This window comes from Trichogramma pretiosum, unplaced genomic scaffold (assembly GCF_000599845.2).
Source record: "Trichogramma pretiosum strain Unisexual culture from Peru unplaced genomic scaffold, Tpre_2.0 scaffold8, whole genome shotgun sequence".
Lineage (NCBI taxonomy): Eukaryota > Metazoa > Arthropoda > Insecta > Hymenoptera > Trichogrammatidae > Trichogramma > Trichogramma pretiosum.
In genome coordinates this window covers 3,071,753-3,085,141 of record NW_019641699.1, presented here as the reverse complement: position 1 = coordinate 3,085,141, position 13,389 = coordinate 3,071,753, and the positions used below count along the sequence as shown (strand labels likewise).

General features: G+C 34.8%; 2 protein-coding genes across 3 annotated transcripts; one reads left to right on the top strand and one right to left on the bottom strand.

The window, feature by feature from the left end:
- Positions 1-22: 22 nt before the first annotated feature.
- Positions 23-9,282, bottom strand: LOC106653257 (mediator of RNA polymerase II transcription subunit 12). The gene is made up of 16 exons (XM_014372642.2): positions 8,886-9,282; positions 8,023-8,191; positions 7,747-7,951; positions 7,484-7,680; positions 7,180-7,414; positions 6,927-7,083; positions 6,625-6,856; positions 5,727-6,543; positions 4,695-5,651; positions 4,084-4,607; positions 3,545-3,681; positions 2,995-3,477; positions 2,738-2,913; positions 2,418-2,665; positions 2,077-2,340; positions 23-1,997 (listed from the first exon to the last, which is right to left on the bottom strand). The coding sequence occupies exons 2-16, from the start codon at positions 8,163-8,165 to the stop codon at positions 1,823-1,825; spliced, it is 4,950 nt and encodes a 1,649-aa protein (XP_014228128.1). The 5' UTR covers positions 8,166-8,191; positions 8,886-9,282; the 3' UTR covers positions 23-1,822.
- Positions 9,283-9,439: 157 nt separating this feature from the next.
- LOC106653129 (peroxisome assembly factor 2) lies at positions 9,440-13,384 on the top strand. Of its 2 annotated transcripts, XM_023462585.1 has the most exons (7): positions 9,440-9,790; positions 10,592-10,990; positions 11,055-11,504; positions 11,572-11,798; positions 11,865-12,276; positions 12,349-12,648; positions 12,717-13,384. In XM_023462585.1, the coding sequence occupies exons 2-7, from the start codon at positions 10,690-10,692 to the stop codon at positions 13,307-13,309; spliced, it is 2,283 nt and encodes a 760-aa protein (XP_023318353.1). In that variant the 5' UTR covers positions 9,440-9,790; positions 10,592-10,689; the 3' UTR covers positions 13,310-13,384. The 2 variants fall into 2 exon arrangements, with proteins under 2 accessions (XP_023318353.1, XP_014227870.1); XM_014372384.2 differs by lacking the exon at positions 9,440-9,790 and having other exon boundaries at positions 9,993-10,990.
- The last annotated feature ends 5 nt before the right edge of the window (positions 13,385-13,389 follow it).

Below are 13,389 nucleotides of genomic sequence, written 5' to 3'. Positions count from 1 at the left end.
CGACTCGAGCGAACGTATAAAAAATAATGTTTGAAAATGAAATCATGTATGTAGGAAGATTTTAAAATTCATTTTTAATTTAGTTAAACATACAAATAACATTTCACGAAAATGATTTTATTTGTTGGAAAAAATTAAGTACTCATGCGTATTTTAATTGTAAAAAGTAGTAACTTTGATATTAAGTTATGTAAAAATAATCATGTAAAGAGATGGAAATTTTTTATCCATATGAAGAAGGTTCAATTCAAAATCATTATAAATACAAATATATTTGTAAAGTTTAATTAGTGAAATCAATTTCTAATCTAATGTTAAACAAATATAATACTTAAGGTATGGAAATTAAAAAGTATAAATTTTAAAAGTATCTTTCTGTTTTTATTATTAGAAAATGATGTAATTTTAATGTTTTTAGATAAGCAAAGGCTAAATACATTAACTTTTAAAAAGGTCAGAAGCCATTGCGGAATATTGTTTACCTGTTTTAAAACTTCGATAAATTATACACGTTGCGTTTTGGCATTCAGACTTAAAGATCTGTCAAATAAATAAGTTCTTTACTTCACAAGTAGCAATAGTTACTTATTTATTTTTAATTGGTTTCAATAGTACAATTCATTCAATTTTTACACAGCATCGTTCTAATAAGGCAAAGTATACATATTGATAATATAAAGATTGAACGTGCATTATTCTCTTCCACTCATTATTACAACGCACACCTTGATAAAAACCACGTTTGACGTTTCATCGCCACCCACGCAAACCACCGTATGTTCAATTAATAATTACAATTACACGATCCTGTACGGTTTTATAAGGTTTATAAAATCTAACAATGAACGCCCCTAACACAAATTTGAAATCTTTGTCCATGTTCCTTAGTTTACATTCACTCTCTAATACCTTAGCTTATTTTATAGAGAAACTCATTTGTACGCTAGTTTTTCAGTACGCCATATTAAAATGGATCTAATCTTTTTATGGTTCAGGGGCGAAGTGACGTTTTTTCTATCATATTTCATAACTTTTACTCTTTAAAGAAACGATTCAACGTTTTATTGGCATACATGTTTTTTCAAAAAATCCATTTGCACCGATGATAAATATTATCGCTACTTTTAAACGAATGAAATCGGAATAAGCCCTACCCTTGTCTTATAAGCACCCTTTTTTTTCATAATACCATAAAATTAAAACGAAATATTCGTAAAGTATTCATTGTTTCTAAAATACAAATCCATATTATTATTGCATCTCCAAATTGATTGTTGAAATTTAGGACATTTTGGCATTTCCAAGATTTATTAGAAAAAGTAAGCTGAGGGTTTCTACATTGGCTAATTTTTTAATTACTGAATTTTCAAATAACTTTCAGTAAGGTAAAATTAGTATTTTCATAACCATTGATTCTAAACATTTAGAGCACTTAGATGAGTCTTATTAATGGGAACTTTCGTAGATTTTTAATAAAAATCTTTCTTCATATTGGTCGGTACTTAGTTCTCCAAAATAAAGTATTCACCAAAATATTTCATTATCATCTCTTAGTATACAATGAAATCACAAGTAAGTGTATAGAACTGCGAAAGTTTTAAATAACCCAGCTAAAATAGCTAAGTTGACTTAAAAATAAGCATTTATACAACCGTACAATATATTATTCGAAAACTCGATTAAAGAATCAACTCATTCTTTTAACTTTAAAAGAAATATAAAAGGAAGGAATTGATTTTTACTGCGCGGAACAATATTTGAACAAGACGGCTAACGCATAGTAAAAATAGTTTGTGTAAGAAACAGCGGCTTGAAGTAAGCGTTATCGACTGTTCAAGATGTTAGAAAATTGTCTATATTTCGTTTGCAACTCAGGCATTTGGGCCAGTGCTTCCTCCATCATGATTCGCAGCTTTGCTAAATTAGGTAATTTATCACATGACTCTATGTTCAGCATTTCAGTAAAGTATTGCTCCCATACAACTTTCTTGGCATACCTAATGAAAAAAAATTTTATGTTAGACTTTTTATTTTTGCTCATCGTAAATTACATATATATCGTAAAATTACACTTACCTAGGAAGTTTGGAATTAATATACCATTTTTTACCGCTCACCGAGACCCTCATGTAATTTCCGAATAGAAGACAGTGACTAGAAGCAGCTAGACAAAATAGATCGGTTTGATAAGTCCAGGGCTTTCCGGTTTGCATTTCGATGCATGTGAAGTCTTCTGTTTTGATAACTTGAGTAAACTTAGTATCCTCAGGGAATAGACTCATGTCTATACTACAACCGTAATCTATCAATTGAATAGTTGGTCTATAATCCTCAAGAGGCCTGATGAAAGTTCAATACCGTTAATTTTTTATTAAAATGTTTTAGATTAAATTTGGTAGCTAAAAAATAATAATTACATATGCATAAGTAAAAAGTTGTCAGGTTTTATATCTGCGTGGATTATTTGGCATTTATGCAGGTACTCAACAATTTTTAACATTTCTATTGTAAAGAAAATAGCCAATGGTTCGCTCAGTGGTTTTCCCGTTGATACCTTAATTTTGTTTGTCACCTCCAACAGTGTACCATATTTTGAAAATTCAGTTACTAAGACACTTCCATTTTCTGCTACGTATGCATGTCTTACATCCATAAAGCCTCGCAACTAAATCAATTATTAGGAGTTTTAAGAATGTTATAACGATTCTTTTGTATGTGTTTTTATGTGTAAACCTACCATATGAGGATTCTTTAGACGTGACTTTATTTCTCTGGCAATATAATATTCCCATACCCAAGCTGGTTTTTGAGTCTTCAGCGCAACAACTTTACGTGTTTGTAAGTCGGTTGCTTTAAACACCGTACCATACGTTCCTTTGCCAAGGCACTTATCCAAATCATACATGTCATTTCCTGACGAACATTGAAATATTTTAATAGTAATTTATTATTTACGGTTAGTTCACCATTTATTTATTATGTAAAAACACTTACCGAGACTTATTGTAGCAGAGGGAACGAATTTTATAAGATTAGTCGTCAACTTGACATAGCCATCACTGTGCTGCTCTTTTGGAAATTTGATCATTCTTAATAATCCATTTATCAATGTTTTGTCGAAAGGATTAAAATCGCCCGTAGGCATTTCGAAAGGAGGTTCTTCTTTTTCTGGTTCTTCAATTTTACTTTCTTGTTCCATTGGCTCTTGATATTCGCAATCCATGGCAGTTTCGGGCGAATTAAAACTAATCGATTTACGTAAATCGCAGTTGTTTTTGATATCACTAGTAATTTGCTCAACTCCACGTTGAATCGTTCGTGGACTCTGAACGTCATTAGTTTTTATTTGAGCACGTATTTTCTTAATAGGTATTTGGGATTTCTGTTGTTGTTGTTGTTGCTGTTGTTGTTGTTGTTGCTGCTGCTCTTGCTGCTGCAATTGCTGGTTTCCATACGCATCTCGATAATGCATAGAATCTATTAAAAGGGTTGATATGTTAATTCAAAAACTCAAAGAAAAAAATATTAAAAATACAGTACGTACCAATTGGTTGTTCTTTTATGGTTGACCCAACGCTAGGAGTACCACTGCTTGTTGAACTATTGGAAACGTATTCTCTAGTAGTTTCCATAATAACGCTTAATTTTTCCCCCAGTTGCGGTGGTGGCATTGCTTGAGCTCTAAAATTATTAAAAAAAAATATAGGTCAGAAGTACGAACGAGAAAAAAAATGAATCAGAGTTACCCGCAACAAGCTTGCAATTTCATGTTACACGTATAGATTAGTCGCGCTAATTTTCATATCGGACTTTTTTATGTTCTAATGTATATATAATACAAATGGTTAACTGAGATAATCTACTCGCCAATAGTTTTGTCGGCATAAAAATCAGTGTTTTCGATCTTTAAAAACTATTTTACTTTTCACTACGCGCAAATCGGCAAAGAATCATCAATAACGTTGTCAAGAAAAAATGCGATTGAGTAAAATTCACTTTTTGTTGCGTGAGAATCGTAAAAAAGGTTTATCGCTATGACGAAAGCAATCAATACACTCAACAAGTATGTCCCATAATACTTACGGCGGTGGGAGTGGTGGCTGCGGTGCAACAGGTTGGCTATCGTAGTAGTGTTGCTGATGTTGAGGAAGTGCATGCTGCGGCTGGTGTTGTTGCTGATGTTGTTGATGATGATACTGTTGCACTGCTTGCTGATGATGCAGCTGTTGATGAGGATGGTGTTGTGGCGGCATATCTCTTGGCGATTTGTAAGTCTTAAAGTTGTGTGTCATCGGAGTCGATGCAATAAGTGGTCTATTGAATGTTTCGGTGTAACACGTCTCGTTAACACCTGGCAGTGGCGCGATGCCCAGACTTTCATCAGTATATAAATTATTTTCGTCAGTTTGAGGAGGCTGTTGTTTTATCGAACTATCTTCCAGACCAACTGTTGCATTATTTTCTTTGTTATCGGCATTCTCTAGGTACTCGATGTCTCGACGGTTCATACCCGGAGATTTTATGTGCGGTAATTCGAGTGGCATACGGTATGATGGAGGTTTTTGTTCTTGAGGATGCTGCTGTTCTGGATAGCCTGGATATTGAACCTAAAAAGATGAAAAGGTGGTAATAAAATAAATTTTGTTCGTAAAAGGTAGTTTTTACTGTTATCTAATAAAATGAAGACGTCTTACTTGCTTAGCTTGATCATGACTTGGGTAAGGTGGTTGCATCGGTGATGCATAAGGCTGAGCATAGTTCATATTATTTGGCACAGGGCTATTATACATGTGATGTTGTGGCTGAACATGCTGTTGATGTTGGTGATGAGGGGACTGCAGCACTGCTTGTTGAGTATGTTGATGAGGCATGTGAGGGTGATGCGGTGAGTGCATCATTTGCTGCGACGTATTTATACCCATAGAATTACCCATTAGATGCGATGTGTTCATATGCTGAGATGTATTCAAATTTTGTGAGGTGCTCAAAGACTGTGTACTCATATGAGAAGTATTCATATGTTGCAATGAATTTAGATGGTGAGAATTCATGTGTGAATTATTTATATTCTGTGATGAATTCAAATGTTGAGACACACTCACATGTGGAGATGAATTCATTTGTTGAGAAACATTCACATGTGGAGATGAATTCATATGTTGAGAAACACTCACATGTGAAGGTGTATTTATATGCTGAGGTGTACTCATATGCTGAGATGTGCCCATATGCTGAGGTGGACTCATAAGCTGAGATGGAGTCACATGTTGAGGTGGAGTTACATGCTGAGGTGTATTCATGTGTTGAGATGTATTTATATTCTGAGAAGCATTCATATTCGGAGAAGTATTTGCATTCTGAGAAGTATTCATTGCTTGAGAGGTATTTACATGTTGCATATGGGATATCCCATGATGAGAAGGAGGCATTGGTTGTACAGCCGGAGGGTAATGATGAGGATAATGGGATTGTACTGGTGATTGGTGTTGATGATGCATCGCGTGCGGTGGCGCCTCGTGAAGATGATGAGGCATTTGGTGATGCTGTGGGGGCTGTTGAGGTTGATGTGGTTGAGGTTGCATCATTTGATGCGAAGACGATGGCGAAACGTGATGAGAATGATGTTGTTGTTGCTGCTGTTGCATGTGTTGCTAAAAAAACACGTTAAATCACATATTTTCATTCAATTTACATCAAAGTAAAGATAAGCTATTTGAACTACATACCTGCATTGAGTAATGATAAGGATTTTGAGTAAGTGAGTGGCTTCCGTAAGAAGAATTTTGATGCTCGTGGTTGGAAAAAGAATTATGATAGTGATGATTCTCTTGGTTATTGTATGGTTGTACATTAGGAAAATTTGGCTGCTGTTGATGTTGATGCTGAAGCTTATTGCTGGACATAACATTTTGTGTCATCGAACTATCCATGTGAATGTTGAACGCAAGTTTACGCGATTCGGAGTTCATGCGTTGCATGACTGGACTAGGCATTATTCGGCCGCTTGGCGATTGCCAAAAATCTTGCATAACACTTACGGCCTCCTTAGTGTTAACTGTCATACTTTGGCTAAGTAACTCATTCTCACCTCCTGAATGATACTGACTTAAAAAACTTGATGAGTGCATACTTTGTTGCTGTTGTTGTCTTTGTTGTTCCATCATCTGTTCAAGTTTTCTTTGTCTTTCTTGCTCTTCTCTCTGTTGCTGTTCCATCATCCTTTTTTGTTCCATCTCAGCTTCCCTTTGTCTTTCTAATAAACGTTGACGTTCTAATTCAGCTTCCCTTTGCTGTTGCTCTAATCGTCTTTGTCTTTCAAGTTCAGCTTCTTTTTGCTGCTGCAGTCTTTGCATTTCTTCACTTCTTCTTTGCTCTTCTTCTAAAAGTCTCTGCCTTTCCAGTTCACTTTCTCGTTGTCTTTGCAATCTTTGTCTCTCGAATTCTTCCATTTCTCGTTTTTGCTGTAATTGCAACTTCGCCTGATGATCTGATTTTTCAATGTCTTGGTGATCCATTGCTTGCTCCGGATCTTTCATAGCTCGGCTATTTTCAAATAGATATTTTTATGTATATTTTCTTTAATTCGAAAATATATTATAGATTTGTTTTATTTTAAATTCTTACCTTTGAAGATATTTTTGAGCTCTTATCTGCTCTAAACTCAAATCCACATTATTGGCATAAACTAAATCTTTGGGATAATGAGGTTTTGACACAATATTTGGATTAGGCACATCTGGGACATACACGGGTACCTGCATGTACTGATCATAGTACTTTCTACCATCAAAAAAAACTACATGATTTGGATACAGTCTCAATTTCTCCATGTCTTGGATTTCGTTATCTTCATGAACTGGGTTTAAAAAATACAAACTTAATTCTTTGAACTATTGTAAATTTAGCAATAAGCTCATTCATGTTACCTTTGAAAGATGGCTTTACAGCTGAAGTCATTAATGGACATTTTCTAGCAGAATTGTTCCATGGTCCTGGTTTTATGGTATTCTCCTTATGCACAGCATCATCGATTGGAACGTGATCTAAAATACTAGAACCCTTCAAACTGGCTGGTGCATCATCCTAAAAATAAGATAAAAGAAATTTGTTACCATGAGTCACTTTTAAGCAATTATATGTAACGATCAGAAAATTTAATAATATTATTCCATTATTTACTTGATAAATTTGAATTCCTGCATTTGGTTTTTGAGGTCCATTGGAATTCATTTGTTGTGGGATTGCACCAGGCATATAATCACGCACTCTATGACCAGTTCGTACACTACTAACTTTTTTGCCAGCTCTAATTGCTTTTAAGGAACTAAAAGCTTGTCGTTGTTCTGTAACAGAAACTTCACTTCGATCATCCATATGCCCAAGTGTTTTTCTTGCTACAGCCAATTGAAAATTCCTAAAAATTCACAAATACATCAGAACAATAGATCTAAATTTATAAAAGATATTTAATTTTTGCAATTACTTATGAGCATGGTCCAACTCGTCTCTTGGCTCTGCCCTGCAATTTATACCCATCATGTACACTTCGTCAGCTCTTTTGTAATCTTCATTTTGTTCTAATTCAAATGCCCAAGCACGATAAAGATCAGCAATCATTGTTCCAATTCCATTGGTATATAGCAATTGATATAACTCTAAGGGGTTTTTTTGTACACTTATCTGCAAAAACAATAATTAAAATATCTATCGCTGTTTCAAGTGATTTTAAATTGTTGGTGAACTTACATAATTGATCCATAATCGTATAAACCTTCGATCTTGATGGTATCTCTTATCTTTTTCAAAAGTTGTTAGGCACTGTTGCAGTAGTTTTGCTAGCGGAGATTCGTGTCCACTTTTTGGAAAACTTTGTTCTACCCATGATATATAATCAAACCAATTTTCAAGAGGATCATCTCCTTCGTAATTTTTTATTGAATCTTCAAACGCCCTAAAAATAATCAGTTTATTATTTTTTAATATATTTTACAAGGCAAAATTTAGTTCAAAAATAAAACTCACTGTTTTTCTTGTTGAATAAGTTGCTGTGCCTCAACGTCATCTTGTGCACGAAGAGCAGTGCCAAGTTGACTAACATTTCTTCCATGTCTTAAGGGTTGAATATTTTCTTTACATTGGGCAATCACAGTTGCTGTATTTTCCATTTTTTATCAAGCCAATTTTATTTAATCTTCAAACAGAACAAATTTTATAAATAAAAAATTAAATTTGATAAATTATAACAATAAAGAAATAAATGTTCAATAATTCAATTTTATTAAGAGGTTAATAAATCATTTATCAATGACATCTAACTCAATGAAAATGTTCAAATGCAGTCTATGTAATAGATTATAGATAAAAATGCTAAACTCTGTATCATTTATTAATCACAACATTAATAGTTAAAGTAAATGAAATCATTAACTAGACATTTAAATGATCAACAGAATTATGTCATATGCTACGTAAAAATGTTTACTTTTCGTTATTTAATCATTAAAATTTTCAGAGTATTTTTACAAGTAAAAATAAATCTTATCAAAGAATCGAACAGGATCACATGGTCATTAATGCTATAAAATTTTACATCGTGCTCTCAATAATCGACGAGCTATTGTCCTGCGTTCATTGTGATTCGTTTTAATTTTATTTTTTGCCAAAAATAAAAAAAAATAATGAATCGAACGCGTTATAACGAATTCGATGAATCAAACGCGTTGAAATAAAAAAGGAGCACCAGATGCTCCGACCGCTGACGGCCCCTCCTATATATTCATAAAACTCAACACACACGCTACTTTCGATCCTTTTGACATGAACATCCCGACACTGTTTCTGCGATTATTTTACGGCAAAGCAAGGCCTGGAGTGGAATATCTTACCTTAAATCTTAACATGCTCTCGTCTCTGTCCTGTAATCGCTATTCAACGACACTTTAATCAAAAAACACTTGGCCATGCAACTCTGCACACACAAATGTCCTCGTTGCCTCTCTATCTTTCTCTCTCTTTCTTTCACTCACACACGCGCTATTAGTATGGGAGATATTATACATATATCTGTATATATATCTTCTGAGTAGTCTGTGCGAATTGGATATATACAATTTACAATATCACAGGTTAGGTCGATGTCGAACGACTCCTCACGGCGGGTACAAAAAGCAGCTATCGCGCGCGGGTGCAAAATGTTCGGCGGTCGTCGCTTTGATTATACTCGCGCGTCGATTGCAGGCAGGGTGGTGTCGAGCGCCAAGCACACTCCTGCGTAAGCCGAATCGAGAGGGTCAGTTTTTCAACGATGACTCGTCTCCTTGGTTTATACATGTACGCACCACCTCTTATATACGCTGTAATACACGGACGCAGCCTCTCTGCGCGTATTATATCCCCGAGTTGGTGTGTATGTGTGTGTGTGCAGTTTATAATCGCCTAAACAGTAAACATGGTATCTCGCGCGCTTACAGGCCAGTCCTATGCTGCTGCTGCTGTATTATGTGTATGGCGTCAAGCGCAACGGCCATGTAGGTATACCCGCAAGATATACAGTTTATGTGCGGAGGACGAGCCCTGTGGTTGGCTGATCTCGTGCAGGAGCGGTGCGCTAGCGCGTGTATGTTTTGCAACGGACTTTTAATTGTCTTCTGCTCGCGAGAATACGTCTCGCCAATGGGGCTCCTTTTTTTCGTTACGTGACTGTGCTTTGGCCTGGATATTTATGCGTTTGGCTAATATTTTTACTAATGATCAATTTTTGGATGTCCTGTTCAAATTATTTTCACTAAGCGTATCCTTGAAAAAACTGATAAAATCACGGAGCATCTCTTACGTCAAGAATTAGTAAACATCTGAATTCAAATTTCAACTCCCTTTTTTCATGTAGAAAAGTGGATGATGAAATTAATTTTTCAACTAAATTTGTGGTGTAAATAACAATAATTTTGTTTCAATAATATTTCTCTGAACAGAATTAAATTAAAATTATTTTTTACGTTATTTTCTTTACGACAAATAATAAAAAATTTGAACATTTGAGGAAAAAAATGACAGTCCATCATAATAACTTTCGATCCGTCAGTGTTTGACATATTATGATGCATTTCGATGAAAGTTCTCATTTGATAGCCGGTTGCGCGTGCCGCGCTATGATTGGGCGATGAACTCTCTAAATCCAGTATTTTGTGCTCTCTATTTGCACATTCAGCCAGTGGCTGTCAAAGATCTTAATACTGATGCGCTTAACCTCTACTTATAGCAGATAAGACCGGTATTTTGGAAACCTGGCTCTGTTTATGTGTCAATGTGTTTGTTTACTTAAATTTTTTGTTCGATAATTCAGTTTTTCGTGGTGTTGATGCGATTATTGTAAATTATAATCTTTTGTTCGTGTTTTCTATTCACTTGTGAATAGTGATTTGTTTCACAGTGACGTTTGAAGATTAAAATGTCATATATTTTTATCATTTGTGTCATCTAAGAACGACGCAATCAACAAGTAGAGCCCAGCTCGATACTTAAATCTATTTTTGTGAATAAAATTTATAAAAATTAAAGATGTTTTCCATTCAGCAATCAATTGGATTATTAGTTTATTTATCAAGATTAACCAATAAATTCACGAAAAAGCCAACACGTGAATTATTATTTATATATTTTTTACTCAAGAGATTTCAAAGACTGTTAAAGATGGAATTACAATTGTATTGTTTACCTAAAAAATTATATGTTACATACATAACAAAATTCAAAGAATGTAATGAAAAATTCATAGATGATGGTTTATATATTTTATGTAACAACAAAGATGTGGATAAATCAAAAAACTGGTTTTATTTGTGCTCAAAAAAATCTAGAAAAAAATATAAGGTAGCAGTTTTGTTTGTAGACTACCTTCCATTAAATACAATCTATGTATCAGAAGTTTTAAAAAATAATCTAAACAAACATTTCAAAGCAATACCTGAAGAAGATTCAACATATTTTTTATGTAAGAATATATAATTTCTTATTGACTTCTTAAAATACATCTTATTTATAAAATGATGTTTTAGTTTCAGTAAATGATGAAGCTATATCATATGCCACTGAAGTAAAAATATCATTGATAAATAGTCCATCTGAATGTACAGAAGAACTGTTGAATCAACTATTGAAGAGTTACTTTTTAGTGCCAAAATATCTACGCCCAAATGATATTTTACAAATTACTGTCAAAGATTATGTTCCAGAAGCAACATATTGTGTATCTAATTCAAAGTTAAATTTATTATTTTTTAAAGTAAATGATATTCGAATAGGAAAAGATAAGGCCAAAGACGGTAGTTTTGTTGTATATGGTAAAACGTCACTTATAGAAGAGAAAAATATACATAGTTATCTTCCATGTAAATGCATCTGTGATATTCTTAATGAAGAAAAAATAAGTTTTTGTTCTTGGCCTCCAATTTTAATAGGTCAACTCTTGCAAATCCAATCATGCGTTATGCCTTTTTTACAGAATGGTATGACCTATTTTTAAATATAAGCTGCATTTTTAATAAAACAATCAACTGTTTTTCTTCCCTGCAGAAACTAAAATTGATGTAAAACCTGTATTTCTTGTGGAGGGTCCGACTGGTTGTGGTAAATCACGTCTTGTCAAACTAGCAGCAGAAACATTGGGCTTAAATATATTTGAAGCTAATTTAATTGATATTCAAGCCCTTACAGCAGCACAAACTGAAGCAAAATTAAGAATCATTTTATATGAGGCAGAACAATGTCTACCATGTATCCTCTTGCTCCATAATATTGAGGTTTTTGATTTTACAAATTGTATCTTTTTAAACAATGAACTATGCTTTATTTTCATTTTATTTTAGGTACTTGGCATCAATGCAGAAGGTCACAAAGATCAAAGAGTCATTGCATCTTTCTCAGAAGCTTTAAAAAAATTGTACAGAAAAAAGTTAAATTTTCCTCTCATTATTTTTGCCATATCAAGTGAGTCAGAAATGGCTATAGATACTGAGTCAACTTTCGTCGACAAAATTACAATCGAAAGTTTAACACAAAACGAAAGGATTGAAATATTATCTTGGGTCGCTCAAATGAATGGTCTAAAATGCGAGGCTGATTTACAAAAAATATCTAAAATGTGTTCAGACTTCGTCCTCGCTGATTTAGAAGCTTTAGTATCGCACGCCACAAAGAGCCGCTTGAAACTTGTCGATAGTACTCAAAAGCAGGATGCTGATTTGACTCTAACAACCGAAGATTTCGTCAGTGCTTGCGGTACATATTTATTTTCAATATTTTTTATCATTTAAGATGACCCAATTAAATTTAAATTTAAATTCGTTGCAGAATACATGCAATCAACGTTTGCCGATCAGATTGGAGCACCAAAAGTACCGAAAGTTCACTGGGACGATATCGGTGGCTTAGCTGAATTGAAACGCGAAATCATGCGTCGCATCGAGATGCCTCTGCTCAATATTTCCGGTATGAACAGATCCGGACTTTTATTGTACGGTCCTCCTGGCACTGGTAAAACCTTGTTAGCCAAAGCTGTCGCGACGGAATGTCAGCTCCACTTTTTATCGGTCAAAGGTCCGGAACTTTTGAATATGTATGTGGGTCAGAGCGAAAAGAACGTCAGACAAGGTAATTCTTTTTTTCATAAATGGATCTCGCTGTTCTCTCCAACAAAATTTAATAAAAATCTCTTCAAGTTTTTGAGCGAGCTCGTGCGGCCTCGCCTAGTATCATCTTTTTCGACGAGCTTGACTCTCTGGCACCGAATCGTGGTCGGTCCGGTGACAGTGGCGGAGTTATGGATCGCGTAGTTTCGCAACTTCTTGCCGAAATGGACGGATTAGAGAGCGAGGGTCGTGTCTTCGTGATTGGCGCTACGAATCGGCCCGATCTGGTTGACCCTGCACTCCTGCGTCCCGGCAGATTTGACAAGATGCTCTACGTCGGCGTTTACTCCGATGCTGCCTCGCAGATCAGCGTCCTCGAGGCTTTGACCAAGCACTTCAATTTGAAGAGAGGCGGAGAGGAGTTGAAGGAACTGGTGGAAAATTTGCCGAGAAATCTTACCGGTGCGGACCTATACTCCGTCTGCTCGAATGCCTGGCTGCGAGCCGTTAGAAAACTCATGGTAAAGGTCGACATAAAAAGAAGAGATACCGTTTCGTCTGATGATGTTATCGTTGAATTGGATGATTTTCTTGAGGTAGTGGGAGAACTCGTTCCAAGTGTCAGCGAAGAGGAGCTTAAGAGGTACGAAAAGCTCAGAGATGAATTGTCGTCACGTGGTTGAGAAATTTTTTATTACGGTTTTTATGGTTTTCTGTTCTTACGATGTTATACTTTAAGGTTCAAAGTTATATTGAATAATAT

What these genes read in the sequence shown, in the direction of transcription:
- LOC106653257 (XM_014372642.2), bottom strand. Translation starts at nt 8,165, where the DNA reads ATGGAAAATACAGCAACTGTGATTGCCCAATGTAAAGAAAATATTCAA. An exon ending in TACGATTATGGATCAATTAT is followed by an intron (nt 7,681 to 7,746) that starts GTAAGTTCACCA and finishes TTGTTTTTGCAG; the next exon opens with ATAAGTGTACAAAAAAACCC. An exon ending in ATTAATTCCAAACTTCCTAG is followed by an intron (nt 1,998 to 2,076) that starts GTAAGTGTAATT and finishes TTTTTTCATTAG; the next exon opens with GTATGCCAAGAAAGTTGTAT.
- LOC106653129 (XM_014372384.2), top strand. Translation starts at nt 10,558, where the DNA reads ATGTTTTCCATTCAGCAATCAATTGGATTATTAGTTTATTTATCAAGA. An exon ending in AGATTCAACATATTTTTTAT is followed by an intron (nt 10,991 to 11,054) that starts GTAAGAATATAT and finishes ATGATGTTTTAG; the next exon opens with TTTCAGTAAATGATGAAGCT. An exon ending in TCTTGCTCCATAATATTGAG is followed by an intron (nt 11,799 to 11,864) that starts GTTTTTGATTTT and finishes ATTTTATTTTAG; the next exon opens with GTACTTGGCATCAATGCAGA.